Source organism: Miniopterus natalensis, chromosome 1 (genome assembly GCF_054644295.1).
Source record: "Miniopterus natalensis isolate mMinNat1 chromosome 1, mMinNat1.hap1, whole genome shotgun sequence".
NCBI lineage: Eukaryota > Metazoa > Chordata > Mammalia > Chiroptera > Miniopteridae > Miniopterus > Miniopterus natalensis.
In genome coordinates, this window is record NC_142081.1 from 138,301,855 (window position 1) to 138,315,649 (window position 13,795).

Consider the following 13,795-nt stretch of genomic DNA (forward strand, 5'->3'; position numbering starts at 1 on the left):
ACCCAAAGGTTGCTGGCTCGATTTGAGGTCAGGGCACATACCTGGGTTGCAGGTTCAATCCCTGGTCAGGAGCATGTATGGAAGACAACCGATTAATGTTTCTCTCTCACACATCGATGTCTCCATCTCTCCCACAGCTTCCTCTCTCCAAGCAAGTCCTCAGGTGAGGAGTAAAAAAAAAAGAAGCTATATGAGGATGAACAATACAACAGGACAACAGGGGGAGGGTAAAAAGTGCTTTCCCTCTTCACAGAGGTCCCTGGACAACTGGCATTTGCCTTTAAGGTTAAGTGAGATGGAACAGAATCACAACCAATATTCTCCATCTAAACATTACAGGCGTACCTCAGCAGCCATGACCCGAGATGGGAATGGTATGAGGGGAGAAGGCCAGAGGACAGGCATAACTGCAACGAATAATCACAAAGGCAGCTAAGCCTCTGTGAGCTTACTAGGTGCCAGACACTTCACTGTGCTAAGTGCCTACACGTGCTAATTCATTCAATCTTCTAGATCCTCCTCCAAGGCTAGTACTAGTACTAGTCCTAGTTTAAAGATTAGTAGGCACAGAGGTTAAGTAACTTTCCCATGTTAACACAGCCAATGTGAGGCAGAGCTAGCACAGAGGCCATCCAATTCCCCAGACTGAACTGGAGCTAATCTACAGTCAAGCACATCAACTATTTTCTGTGGCACTCAATAAGCAAAACATGTAGGTCAAGGAGCACGAAGAATGAAGCAATACTGCTTAGAACTGTATGCCTGAGGGTGGAGTGCAAAAATGGATCTGTTAAACTGCTGAAACGAACCCAACTACTGGCTGAGAGTAGCACAGAGATGTTCTGCAGAAAAGCATGGTTCCCCTCCACAGGATTAGAGCTCCCTTTCATTTAGAGTGGCTGAGGCTCTTGTAAACCTTGTTCTGTAAGAATGGAACAACTTACTGTTCGTTATGACTGTCCACTACTTCAACTTCTGGAATGACAGTTCCATTTTATTTCCAACCTGTAGGATAAATAGCTCTCCCCCACCCAACCCCCTGAAGTTTCAAAAGAAACTCCCTGGTCCAACTACTCAAGGATTTGATCCACAAATCTGTTCCCATCAATGTCAATCTCCTCCCTCCTTTCTCAGATGAAAGCTCCAATACCATACTCATAATTTTAGGTGCTACCTCGGGGCCTTATTGTGCAGCACAACACCCTTTTCTGGCCAATAACGGACACAGCATTCCAAGAGGTGAGCAACCTGAAATAATCCTTTCTACTTAGTTTGTAATCTTCTTCCACTGATGATGTCCTCAAGGCACCATTAACAACAGTTTCTGAACCCCATTCCTATATTGGTATTGGAGGCTTAAGGCCCTAATGAATCTTGTCCTTGGGATGTTGTTTAAATGTTCGTATACAAATACATTACTTTATACCTTCACACAGCAAATCTCACTCACAGCCACAGGAGCAGGCGAATGGAAGTGCACTCAAGCTGAACTTTCTCTTGAGTATCCTATAATGTAATACAATGTCTGGAACTTTTAGCTTAAAGGGACTTACTCCTCACATCTCATGCAGAACATAGACTAAGGGAACACCATAACCTAGCGGCCAAGGTATCCACACAATAAAAAGGGCAACGTATGTCCAAAAACATGATCTCGGAAGAGAGAAACAGAAAACTGTTAGAAGGATAAAATGTTAATGAAATACAGATTTTAGGAGAAAATGCAATCAAATCAATATGTTGCAAAAAATGTGCAGGGAGAGAAAATTAAGATATATAATAACAGTAAAAGATTTTTAAAAGAGCAAGCATGGAAATGTGGACTTGACTGGAAGGACACTGAAAAATAAACTCATGACTCTAGCCACTGCACTGGAGTACTCCACTAAGAAAAACTAGATAACGGTCTCCCCTTCAACAATACAAGGTGCAAAGGGCTGAAATGCTAAGAATATAATCAACTAGGACATGAAAATCAAGGTTCTCCAATACGAGCTGGAATTTGCAAAAAATAAACAAGATGCAAATATCACAGTATCCGGGTAATCAATTGCACAACTGACCTTGAGCCACAGCTCGACTGGAACAATGCAGAGTCTTGAAGACCCGCATTTAGATTGGAGGCCCTCAGCCCCTTTATCTTCATTCACCTCCCACTTTCTCGAAGCCCTTAAATCGCGCAGTTCTCAGAACAAAGGGCACTGGGTCAGAGGTCAAAGCTACCTCCCACCGCCTTGGGCAGACTCAAAGGGCCTCCCAAGCTCTGATTAGGTAATTACAAAGTGCTACAAAAGTGATGACTATTATAATATTTTTGTAACCCAGCAAGCAAAGGAAACACACGGGAGGTTGAAAGGCGACCCTTTAGGAGAGTAGAAAAATGCTCTTACAAAGACTGTATAATTCTGAAAAATTCCCGATCTCTCGAAGCAATTCGGGTGTAAGCCAAGCAGCAAGCAAGCACATAGTTATGTCTCATACAATACTATCTTTTTTCTCTGCAAGACCCAGTTCCAAGTGCATTCGCTAACACGGTCCACCCAGCCCTCATCGGGCCCTGCGGGAGCTGGAATTTAGAGACAAGAAACCTGCGGTTCGGCCCCAAGACACTGGAACTTTGGGGAATGAACGCTCACAGGCCCAGCAGCAAGATGTTTCAACTGCCCTGGGGAGGAGCAGGGTCGAAATTTCCGGGTGTCCCGCGGACTCCGGCCTCTCGGCGGGGTGAACCGCCGAGCCGCGCGGCCCATCACCGCGCTCCCAGGTGGCGAGCAAAGCGAGGCGGGGTGCATTGCCGCTGGGCGGCTCACCTGGGCAATGCCGGAGCCCATCAGCCCGCCGCCGATGACCGCCACGTGCTTGATGACGATTTTCTTCGCCGTGGCTGAGGCCGTGGACGAAGAGGACACGGTGCGCACAAACTGCCTGGTTACGAAAGCCATGGCGCTGAGGCGAAGGTGGAAGCGGTGACGGCGGCCAGAAGCAGCGCAGAAGTCTCAGCGGCGAGGACTCACCGACAGCCAGCGGACCTCTGGGGGCGGAGGCCCAGGCGGCCCCGCCTTCCTGCGCGCCCCTGGCGTTAGCGTGACGTCACCTGAGATTGGGCGGGGCCCCGCGGCCCGCTCAGCTCATTGGCGGAAGCCGTGGGGACGACGTTTGAGCTGAAGAGCGCGACGTCGGGGCCGTAGTCGCCTGGCGCGGGGCGGGACCCTCCGCTGCAGAACTTAGGGGGTCGCGGCCGCCAGGGGGCTGGGACCGCCGGTCGCAGCGGGGCGGGGCGGTTAACGCTCCGCGGTCGGGCCGAGTGCAGGCCGTTCCTCGGGAAAGCCGGGCCTCTGGTAAGCTAAAGACGTAGTATTGACTAGTTACGTCGTCGCCATTGGTGCTTGTGCGTACCTCAGCTCTGAGGTAATACGTGTTCTTTGGCGCTGGTGATAAAGGGCCCCAAAATGAGCACCCTTGATTCATGCCGCCTAATAACCAACTCTAGGGATTATTTTACTCCTGTGGATGAGTGTTTATGCTAAAAAGGAAAGAAACTAACTGCTCACACCTGAAATAAGTGTCTAACGGCCCATGAGTTCCAAAGTAAAGGTCAAGCCCAGGGAAGGGAAAGGGAGAGCTGACCTTTAGTCACCCGTTTCAGCGTTGGACGTCTGATGGTTTAAGGTAAAAGGGCAACCTTTGTAGAGTAGTTGATGCCAACTAAGCCAATCTTCTCTGTGTAATTTCGAGTTACTGTACCTTAGTAATATAGAACTTATATTCACTTATTTTTAAATATGTAGTAAGGACCCACAAACTCACCATCAAGTCAAAAGTAGGCCTTTTCCTATGGGAAGTAACTATCATAAGGAATCCTGGGTTCACCATTCGTTTGCTTTGATCTCCTCTAATTCTGTAAAAATACAGGAGAAGCACTGTTGCTGAGCACTCTGTCAAGCTTGGGACAATACTAAGGGGAGAGAGGGTCACATCCAAATAATAAAAAGTCCATTACATGCTAGAATGTAGCAAATGTGAAATCCTATGGGACCAGAAGTGGAAAAGGAAAATTACAGAGAAACCTAGTAATTTGAGGAATAAGCGTATGAAAATTCAAGCCAGAGGAGGCAGCACATGCAAAGATAGAAACAAAATTTTGCCCCAGAAGGAAGAGGAATTAAGTGTGATGAGAGGTGAAGCAAAGATGGTAAATTAGGAAGATGCATGGATGATTCTTTAGATGATTTTTAACCTTTCATTCTCAATTACAAGTTGTGTCTAATGCAAGGCCAGACATATTCTGACAGTGTTGTCACAATATATATTTTTTAAATGTGTGTAATGTCAAACATAATGCCTGATAATGGTGCATTTTCAGATCCATGATTTGTTTTCCTCAGAAAAGGAAAAATAACCAGTGCTGTATTTTTGAGTGACTCAAGTCTGAAGCCATCTGTATTATTTAAACATGTGGTGTTGAAAAAGGAGCACTTAGCCTGGCCGGTTGAGGCTCAGGGGTTGAGCATCGACCTAGGATCCAGGAGATCACAGTTCGATTCCCGGTCAGGGCACCTGCCCAGGTTGCGGGCTCAATTCCCAGTCAGGGGCATGCAGGAGGCAGCCGATCAATGATGACTCTCATCACTGATGGTTCTATCTCTCTCTCCCTCTCCCTTCCTCTCTCTGAAATCAATAAAGATAATTAAAAAAAAAAAAGCAAAAAGCACTGAGAGGAACCCTGGCTCAGTCCCTGGTAGGCAATATGACCATCTACCGACACCTCCTGGGATCCAGTGTCCTTGTCTATCAAAAGAAACAGTTTGACAGATAACTTTGCTGCTGATTCATACTGAGAGTCTAACCCCCATTTACTGTCTTCTGAAGCAAGGGCCACACTGCCCCAACTCCTGCCCAGTCCTGATCAGATAACAGTTACAATAGAATCATTCTCCTTTTGCCAGGACTGCTAGTCTTTTCCCAAGTGTGGCCTTGAGCTTTCGGGTGTCCAGTAACAATTTCCGTGGTCCTTGCCTTGCACATTCACCCTGTTCTTGGGGTCATGCATCCTTTCTTCCTGCAGAATGGAGTGCTGGGAAGTATGGCTTTGGTCACTAAACCAGCTCAGAGACAGCAAAAGAAAGGGCTGGCACAGAGAATGGCGTAATAACTACTTTGTTTTGTCCTATAAATGGATAATTGTAATATTTAAAAAATAGATGTCAAAGAAGCATTATTTGAAAGTGTACATAGTGATGGGCTCTGGGAGTGGCAGAAGCTGGGAATGCAATTGGCCCTTTGCCTCCAACAGAGTGATGGTATACAGATAATATCAAAGCCTTCCAACCTGCTTTATGGGGTAGGCGGGCAGAGAGAGGAGCTGACACTGTCTTCACAATGTCATGTGATAGACACAGTGACCCAAGGACAGGGTGTGTTAACAATCAGGAACATTAATAGGGGAGGATTCAGTGAGTAAGTTGGAATTTTCCTTCTATTTGTGGGAAATTAATGATTTCTAGTTTACTGGGGAAACAGTGTTTTGTTGAATGATTTTTAGATTTCATATGGCAGAAAACCGAAAGTTGTGGCTACTCAGGGCCCCCCACCAGCAAAGCCCAGAAAGCACAACCAAAAGCTTAACTACTGCAAAATTAATGAGGGCTATCATTGCCATACTTGTCAGCAGTGTTTTCAAGAAAATAGTTATATGATTTGCATAAAATACGTAGTTAGTTTGAGAAGGGCACAGTCATGTTTTGCTGTATCCCACTGAAAGATATTCTCTATAAAACATATAAGGCAAAGTCTCTAATAACACTGAACAATTTTACAAATAATTTTATCTGTTTGAGCTTTTAGAAAAAAATGTATCATGGCAAACTTTAAGCTTTGGCCATGTTAGCAGCTGTCCCAATACCAGCTGTTCTCTACTTTGATCTTCTCTACTGGGAAAATTCATTAAATCCTCACAATAACCCTGTTTGATAGGTACTAAAGGTACCCCTCTTTTACATGTAAGGAAACTGAGGCCCAGAGAGGTTTAGAAACTTGGTTAAGGTCACACAGCTAATGAATGGCACAGGCAGAGTGAAACCCGGAACAGTTTGTTTTCAGGGCTCATGTTCTTTTAACCATTGTGCTGTTTTGTCTCTCTTCATAACAACCCGAAGGCTACCACTGCTGTGCTCCACTGAAGGTGAAGAAACCGAGCTTCCAAATAATTGAATCATTTATTAAATGTTACCTACCTAATAACTGACTAGGCTGAGATTAGAACCCACTCTGACCTCAAAGCTCCCGCTCTTTTCATACTCCTTAGACGGTTCCCCTGCTGCTAGATGAAAAAATAAAATAAAATGGGTGATGGTTTCCAGTAAACATTATATATGTCTGGATTTGGAGCTTTAACTGTTATAATATTAAGGTTAAGTAGATTAATTTACTTAGACATTCTTACTAATAAACCCCAGAACCACAAGTTCCACACAGTGATTCCCAGTGTTTACACTGGTGCCATGGTGGTTCTTTTCTTTTTAAATTACAGTTGACATACAATATTAGTTTCAGGTGTACAACATCATGATTAGACATTTATATAGTATATGAAGTGATCACCCCGACAAATCTAATACCCATCAACAGTATATATAGTTATTACTATATTATTGACCATATTCCCTATGCTATATTTTATATACCCTTGACTACTCCATAACTACTAATTGGTACTTCTAAATCCCTTCACCTTTTTCACCCATCCCCCCAACCCCTCTCCCATCTGACAACTGTCAAAATGTTCTATGTATCTGAGTCTGTTTCTGTTCTGCTTGTTTGTTTATTTTGTTTTTTAGATACCACATATAAGTGAAATCATCAGGTATTTGTCTTTCTCTGTCTGACTTATTTCACTTAGCTTAATACCCTCTAGGTTCATTCATTTGTTGCAGATGGCAAGATTTCATTTTTTTATGCCTAAGTCATATTCCATTGTATATATGTACACTTCTTTATCCATTCATTTATTGATAGACACTTAGGTTGCATCCATATTTTTGCTATTGTAAATAATGCTGCAATAAACATGTGGATGCATATGTCTTTTTGATTTAGTGTTTTGGATTTCTTCGGATGAATACCCAGAAATGGAGTTACTGGGTCCTTCTTTGTCTCTTGTTATAGCCTTTGTTTTAAAGTCTGTTTTGTCTGGTATAAGTATTGCTACCCTAGCTTTTTTGTTTTGTTTTGTTTCCATTTTCATGAAATATCTTTTAACATCCCTTTACTTTCAGCCTGTGTGTGTCTTTCTATCTGAAGTGAGTCTCTTGCAGACAGCATATGTAAGGGTCTTGTTTTGTTATCCATTCAGCCACAATATGTCTTTTGATTGGAGCATTTAACCCACTTGCATTTAAAGTAATTGTTGGTAGATACGTGTTTATTTCCAGTTTATTCATATTTTTTATCTTTTTATTTTCCTCTTGAATACCCTTTAACATTTTGTAATATGATTTGGTGGTAATGAACTTTAGCTTTTTCTTGTCTAGGAAGCTCTTTATATTTCCTTCAATTCTAAATGATAGTTTTGCTGTGTAGAGTAATCATGGTTGTAGGTCCTTGCATTTCATCACTTTGAATATTTCTTGCCAATCCTTGCTGGCCTGCAGTTTCTCTTGAGAAATTAGTTGATAGTCTTTTGGGAGCTCCCTTGTCGATAACTATCTGCTTTTCTCTTACTGCTTTTAAGATTCTTTGTCTCTAATCTATGGCATTTTAATTAAGATGTGTCTTGATGTGGGCTCTTTGGGTTCATCTTGTTTGGGACTCTGTGCTTCCTGGACTTGTATGTCTATTTCCTTCACCAGGTTAGGATAGTTTTCCATCATTATTTTTTCAAATAGGTTTTCAATTTCTTGCTCTCTCTTCTCCTTCTGACACCCCCATGATGCAAATATTGGTATGCTTAACATCCCAGAGGCTCCTTACACTATCCTCATTTTTTTTTTAATTCTTTTTTCTTTTTACTATTCTGATTGGGTGTTTCCTGCTTCTTTATATTCCAAATCGCTGATTTGATTCTCAGCTTCATCTACTCTGCTGTTGATTCCCCGTAATTTATTCTTCATTTCAGTTAGTGTATCCTTCACTTCTGTCTGGTTCTTTTTTATGGTTTTCATGTCTTTTTTTAATGCTTTTGAAGTTCTCACTAAGTTTCTTGAGCATGTTTATAACCATTGTTTTCAGCTGTGCCTGGTCGTTTGCTTGCCTCCATTTCATTTAGCTCTTTTTCTGGAGATGTATCTGGTTCTTTTCTTTGAAACCTGTTTCTTTGCCTCCTCATTTGGACTGTTTCCCTGTGTTTGTTTCTGTGTATTAGGTAGAGTTGCTACATCTCCCAGACTTGGTAGAGTGGCCTTGTGTAGTAGGTATCCTGTAGGGCCCAGTGCTGCAACCTCCCCCATCACCCAAGCTGGGCGCTGCAGGTATGGGCTTTGCGCACTGTCCTGTTGTAGTTGAAGGACTTCCATTCAGCTAGATTTCAGGCAGTTCGGAATAATGGTTGTTCTGTAGTTTATGTAATTTTGATATGGTTGTGGGAGGATGTAAGTACTATGTTTATCTATGCCACCATCTTGACTGGAAGCCTCAGCATTTCTTATAATGCAGGTCTTGTGGTGGTAAATTCTCTCAGTTTCTGTATGTCTGGAAAAGCCTTTATTTCTCCCTCATATCTAAAGCACTACTTTACTGGATATGTTATTACTGGCTGGTGATTTCTCTCTTTCAATAATTTGAATATTTGATTCTACTGTCTCCTAGTTTGTAGAGTTTCTGCTGGAAAATTTGATGATAATCTGATGAGGTTTCCTTTATATGCTCTCATTTTCTTTTCCCTGGCTGCCTGGAGAATCCTTTCTTTGTCATTAATTTTAAAAGTGTTAATATAATATGCCTTGGAGAAGCCCTTTATGGATTGAGATAATTAGGTGTTCCATTAGCTTCTTGGATTTGAGGATCCAGTTCTTTCCATGGATTTGGGAAGTTTTTGTTGATTGTTTCTTGGAATAGGCTCTTTTTTTTTTTTAGCATTGATTTTATTGGAGTAACATTGGTTAATAAAATTCAGTAGGGTCTTTGTTCCCTCCTCCATCTCCTCCCCGTCTGGTATATCCATTATTCTTATATTGCTCTATCTAATGGAGTCAGATAGTTCTCGTAGAGTTCTTTTGTGCGTGTTTTTTCTTACTCTCAATTCTTTCTTATTCCATAGGGGTATTTCTAGATTTCTGTCTTCTTTATCACTAATTCTTTCCTCCATCTAGTCTGCTCAAATTCATGAGCTTGCAAGTTCATTCTTTATCTTATTTATTGAATTCTTTAGCTCCAGAGTTTGTTTGGATTTTTTTTATAGTCTTATTCTCTTTAGTGAAATACTTCTTTTGTCCATTGATTTTTATTTCAGAGCTTGTTGAATTATTTTTCTGAGTTTTCTTGTATCTCATTGGGTTTTTTTAGAACCTCAATCTTGAATTCTCTGTCACCTAAGTCACAGTCTCCCATGCCATATTTTCTGGAGATTTTTCATTTTCTTTCTGAATTCCCTTGTTAAACTTGGTTACTCATTGTGCTTTGTGGATTGCTTCTCTGCTTGATATTTGTGGGATTGAAAACTTTTTTAAAAAAGTACTTGCCACTTTAGTGTTTAGCGAGTTGATAAGTACAGGTCTTTTGTTTTCCAGTAGGTGGTGCTAAAGCACACGTTTTTATTTTCTCTTACCTGTACTGCTAGGGCTTCTGGAATCTCTGTGGAGCAGTGTTGCCTCAGCCTTGGAGAATGCCCTATATTTCCTGAGGAGGTGGGTGTCCCCTTTTACATTGGGGTTGCCTCCGTCTCGGTATCACTCCCGTGGGGTGGGAAGTGGTGGCCTATGGGTCTTCTGTGTGTTCCTAATGCCATCTTTCTGCAGCCAGAAGCCACCAGCAGAGCTGCTCAGTCTGAGTTGACCCAGCTGCCTCTACTAGGCTATGCTTCGATGGGTGGGGGAAAAGTGGGCAGGACAAACAGGTTTGCATATCTAGGACTCTGCTCTCTTCAGTGGATTTAGTCACAAGGGGTACAGACCACATAAGTTGAAAAGTTTTTTCCAGCCCTTTTGTGATCTGCCAGGTGAGAGTTCTACTGCCAGATAGGCCACAGGTGGGTGGGGTGGGAGGGTTCCCAGCTCTGCAAAATCCTTTATCTGGTACTAGTGGGCTATGGAATGCTAGGACCCTTTACACTACTGCTTTGCCCCTTGGCCCAGCCTCATTGTGTACCCAGGCCGAATTGTTGTCCCTGCCCTTCTGGTTTGCCCAGTGGGGGTTGCACCCCAACTGGTCACTGCCATCCTGTCTGCTGGGGCCAGGGTAGCACTGGGCTGCACACGGCTTCTGTCTCTGCCCTCCCCTCACCCCCACCCCAGTCCCATCTCTGCTGTTTGCTCAGGTATGCCCGCATTCAGGTGTGTCAATCTGTGGAGATCTCAGGCGTGTTCAAGTATTGAGCAGGGAATTCTTTGTAGAATTATAGCTGTCCAACTTGTAACTTCAAAGGGAGAGACCTGGAGGTCCTCTCCGCCGCCATGCTGCTCACCTCCTACAGTGATTTTTGATTTACAGAAAAGATGCAGAGATGATACAGAGAGTTCACATATTCCCCTCACCCAGCTTCCCCTGATTTGACATCTTACATAGCCATGGTACGTTTGTCAAAAAATAAGAAATTAACATTGGTACAATACTATTAACTAAACTCCAGACTTTATTGGGATTCACTGTTTTTCCCCTAAATGTAGTATTCTGTTCCAGGATCAAATCTGTGATACCACTCATTTAGGAACAAATGCTTTAAGAATCTTTGTGCATATACTTAAATTTTATCCAGAAATGTAGTTCCAGTCTATATTGCCAACAACAGTATGTGAATGCATATCACTTATCAATACTTGGTTATTTTTCCTTATAAAATTATCTTTAAATTCCAATGGGTAAAAAATAGCATCTTACTGTTTTAGTTGCATTTTTGAAGAGTTTAAACTTTATTTCATACATTGGTCATTTGTATTTTCATATTTTTTTGTACCTTGGGCCTATTTTTAAAAGTGGGGTATTCTACAAATCAAATTATTAACACTTTGTACATTAAGGATATTAAAGTTTTGCCAAGAATGATACAATAATTTTTTATAATTTTCCAACTTTTTAAAAAATAATTTTCTATTTTTGTATCATTAAATCTATTCTGCTTTATTTTTGTGATTGAGTCCACTACTTTTTTATGCTTAGAAAAGTAGCTCCCCATTCTTATATCAAGTTTCATACATAGATATATACAGATATATTATTTTTATTTATTTATTTACTTTTAAAATATATCTTTATTGATTTCAGAGAGAGGAAGGAAGAGGGAGAGAGAGATAGAAACATCAGTGATGAGAGAGTCATTGATTGGCTGCCTCCTGCAGGCCCTCTGCTGGGGATCAAGCCTGCAACCCGGGCATGTGTCTTGACCAGGAATCGAACTCCAATCACCTGGATCCTAGGTCGATGCTCAACCCCTGAGCCACGCCCAGCCGGGCTATTATTTTTACTTTTTAGACCTTTGGGGATTAATTTTGATGTGTGGATAATGGAGAAAAATGTTGCTTTAATTTTTATAAATAATTAACCAGTTATTCTAGCACTGTTTTTTAAAATATTGTTTTCTGTTCCTTCATAATGTGATGCCACTTTTATACACTAGAAGATAAGGGTTTATGCTTTCTATTTTATTTCATTTGTTCATTCTACCACAAAACAGTTTTGTGATTCATTATTTTAAAAGATAGTATATATCATTGCATATACGGTCAAATCATTTTCGACAAGGGTACTAAGACCATTCAATGGGAAAAAGACAATCTTCTCAACAAATGGTACTGGGGAAACTGTGTATCCACATATAAAAGAATGAAGTTAGATTCTTACCTCACGCCATATGCAAAAATGAACTCAAAATGGATTAAAGACTAAACATAAAAGCTAAAACTATAAATCTCTTAAAAGAAAACAGAAGGAAAGCTTCATGGCATTGGTTTTGGCAATGATTTCCTAGATATGATCCCAAAGGCACAGGCAATAAAGAAAAAATGGACAAATTGGACTTCACCAAAATTAAAAACTTGTGCATCAAAGCCCCCCCCCCCCCCCCCGGTCGGAAGTAGAAAAGATGGTGGAAACTAAGGGTTTAAATAAATAGGGTAGCCCTGGCTGGTATGGCTCAGTGGTTGGAGCTTCGGCCCTCACACGGAAGGGTTGCGGGTTCAATTCCCAGTCAAGAGCATGTACTTGGTTTGCAGGTTTGATCCCCGCCCTGGTTGGGGCACATGCAGGAGGCAACCAGTTGATGTGTCTCTCTCACATCGATATCTCTGTCTTCCCTCCCCTCCCCTTCGCCCTCTCTAAAAAGAATCAATGGAAAAAATATCCTCAAGTGAGGGTTAACAGAAGAACACACAGAAAAAAACAGGGTAAGTAGGAACAGTGAAGAGGGCTGTTGAGGAAATAAACTGGGTGTGTGTTTTAGAGTGTTTCAGTCCATTTTGGCTACTATAACAAAAATACCATAAACTGGGTATCTTATAAGGAACAGAAATTTCTCGCTGTTCTGGAGGCTAGAAGTCCAAAAGTCAGGGTGCCGGTAAATTCAGCATCTGGTGAGAGCCTACTTCTTGGCTTGTGGATAGCTGTCTTCACATTGCATTCTCACATGGTGGAAGGGACAAGGGAGATCTCTGGAGTCTCTTGTATAAAAATACTAATCCCATTCATGAGGGCACCACCATTATGACCTAACCACCTCCAGATAATATCATATTGGGGATTAGGTTTCTTCAATACATGAATTTTGGGGGGGATGCAGGCATACAGTGTATAGCAGGGAGGTCTTGGGAAAGGCCACATTAGATAGGCCTTTGCTGGGAGGCCTCCCTGAGGAGGTAACGTCTGAGCTGTGACCTGTATGAGGAAGAGTGGGCCATGGAAAAAGTTGGAAGGGGGCTTTATGTATAGGCAAAATCCATAGGTTGAGGTATTAAAAAAACCCAACTTTTCTAACTTAGCTGAGAAGTATAAGAGAAACAAGTACTTCATACTTTGCTACCAGGGCAAGGGACATCCAGTGAAGATGGTGGAGTAGATGAACTCTGTTCTCACTCCTCTCAGGAGCATATAAAAATTATAACTAAATCATAGAAGAACCATTATTGAGAACCACCTGAAGACTAGCTGACCATAATTCATGTAAGGATATAAGAAACCGTGCCAAGACTGGTAGGAGGAAAAGAGACATGGTAAGGGCAAGTTCCACATCCATGGTGTGGTGATTAAGAATCAAGAGGGATAACTTGGCTGCAGCGGTACCCCCTGAGGAGCGAGGGGTTCCAGCCCCAGACCCAACTCCCCAGAGCCTGGAACCAGTGCTGGAAAGAGAAGTCTCCATAACGTCTGGCTGTGAAAAACAGTAGGGATTGCGACCAAGAAAGACAGAGGGCTGCAGGAAACAGATATGTTGCTCTTGAAGAGCTGGAGTACAAATTCACTCGCTTACAAACTCACTTGCTCCAAGCTCCAGTTCAGGGACAGCAGCTCAAAATGCACCAGGGACATATAGGGAGGAACTAAATTGACTAACTTAAGGGCGAAGAGTGGAGGGGGAGGGGCTGAGGCCTCTCTCTCTCTTGGGATGGAAGCATGGGCATATGTCACTATTTCTTGGTTGAGCTCTCCTCCCACC

At 42.2% G+C, this 13,795-nt stretch overlaps 1 protein-coding gene and 1 long non-coding RNA gene across 2 annotated transcripts in view; one reads left to right on the top strand and one right to left on the bottom strand.

Moving 5' to 3' along the window:
• HADH (hydroxyacyl-CoA dehydrogenase) overlaps nucleotides 1–3,015 on the bottom strand; it is a 47,659-nt gene extending 44,644 nt beyond the window's left edge. The window contains exon 1 of the mRNA XM_016214510.2: nucleotides 2,811–3,015. Within this exon, the coding sequence (XP_016069996.1) occupies nucleotides 2,811–2,942 (132 nt within the window). The 5' untranslated portion in view covers nucleotides 2,943–3,015. The remainder of the gene's footprint in view (nucleotides 1–2,810) is intronic.
• A 237-nt stretch (nucleotides 3,016–3,252) lies between these two features.
• LOC148094422 (uncharacterized) overlaps nucleotides 3,253–13,795 on the top strand; it is a 67,363-nt gene continuing 56,820 nt past the window's right edge. Inside the window, exon 1 of the long non-coding RNA XR_015715873.1 lies at nucleotides 3,253–3,338. This is a non-coding gene — a long non-coding RNA (uncharacterized LOC148094422). The remainder of the gene's footprint in view (nucleotides 3,339–13,795) is intronic.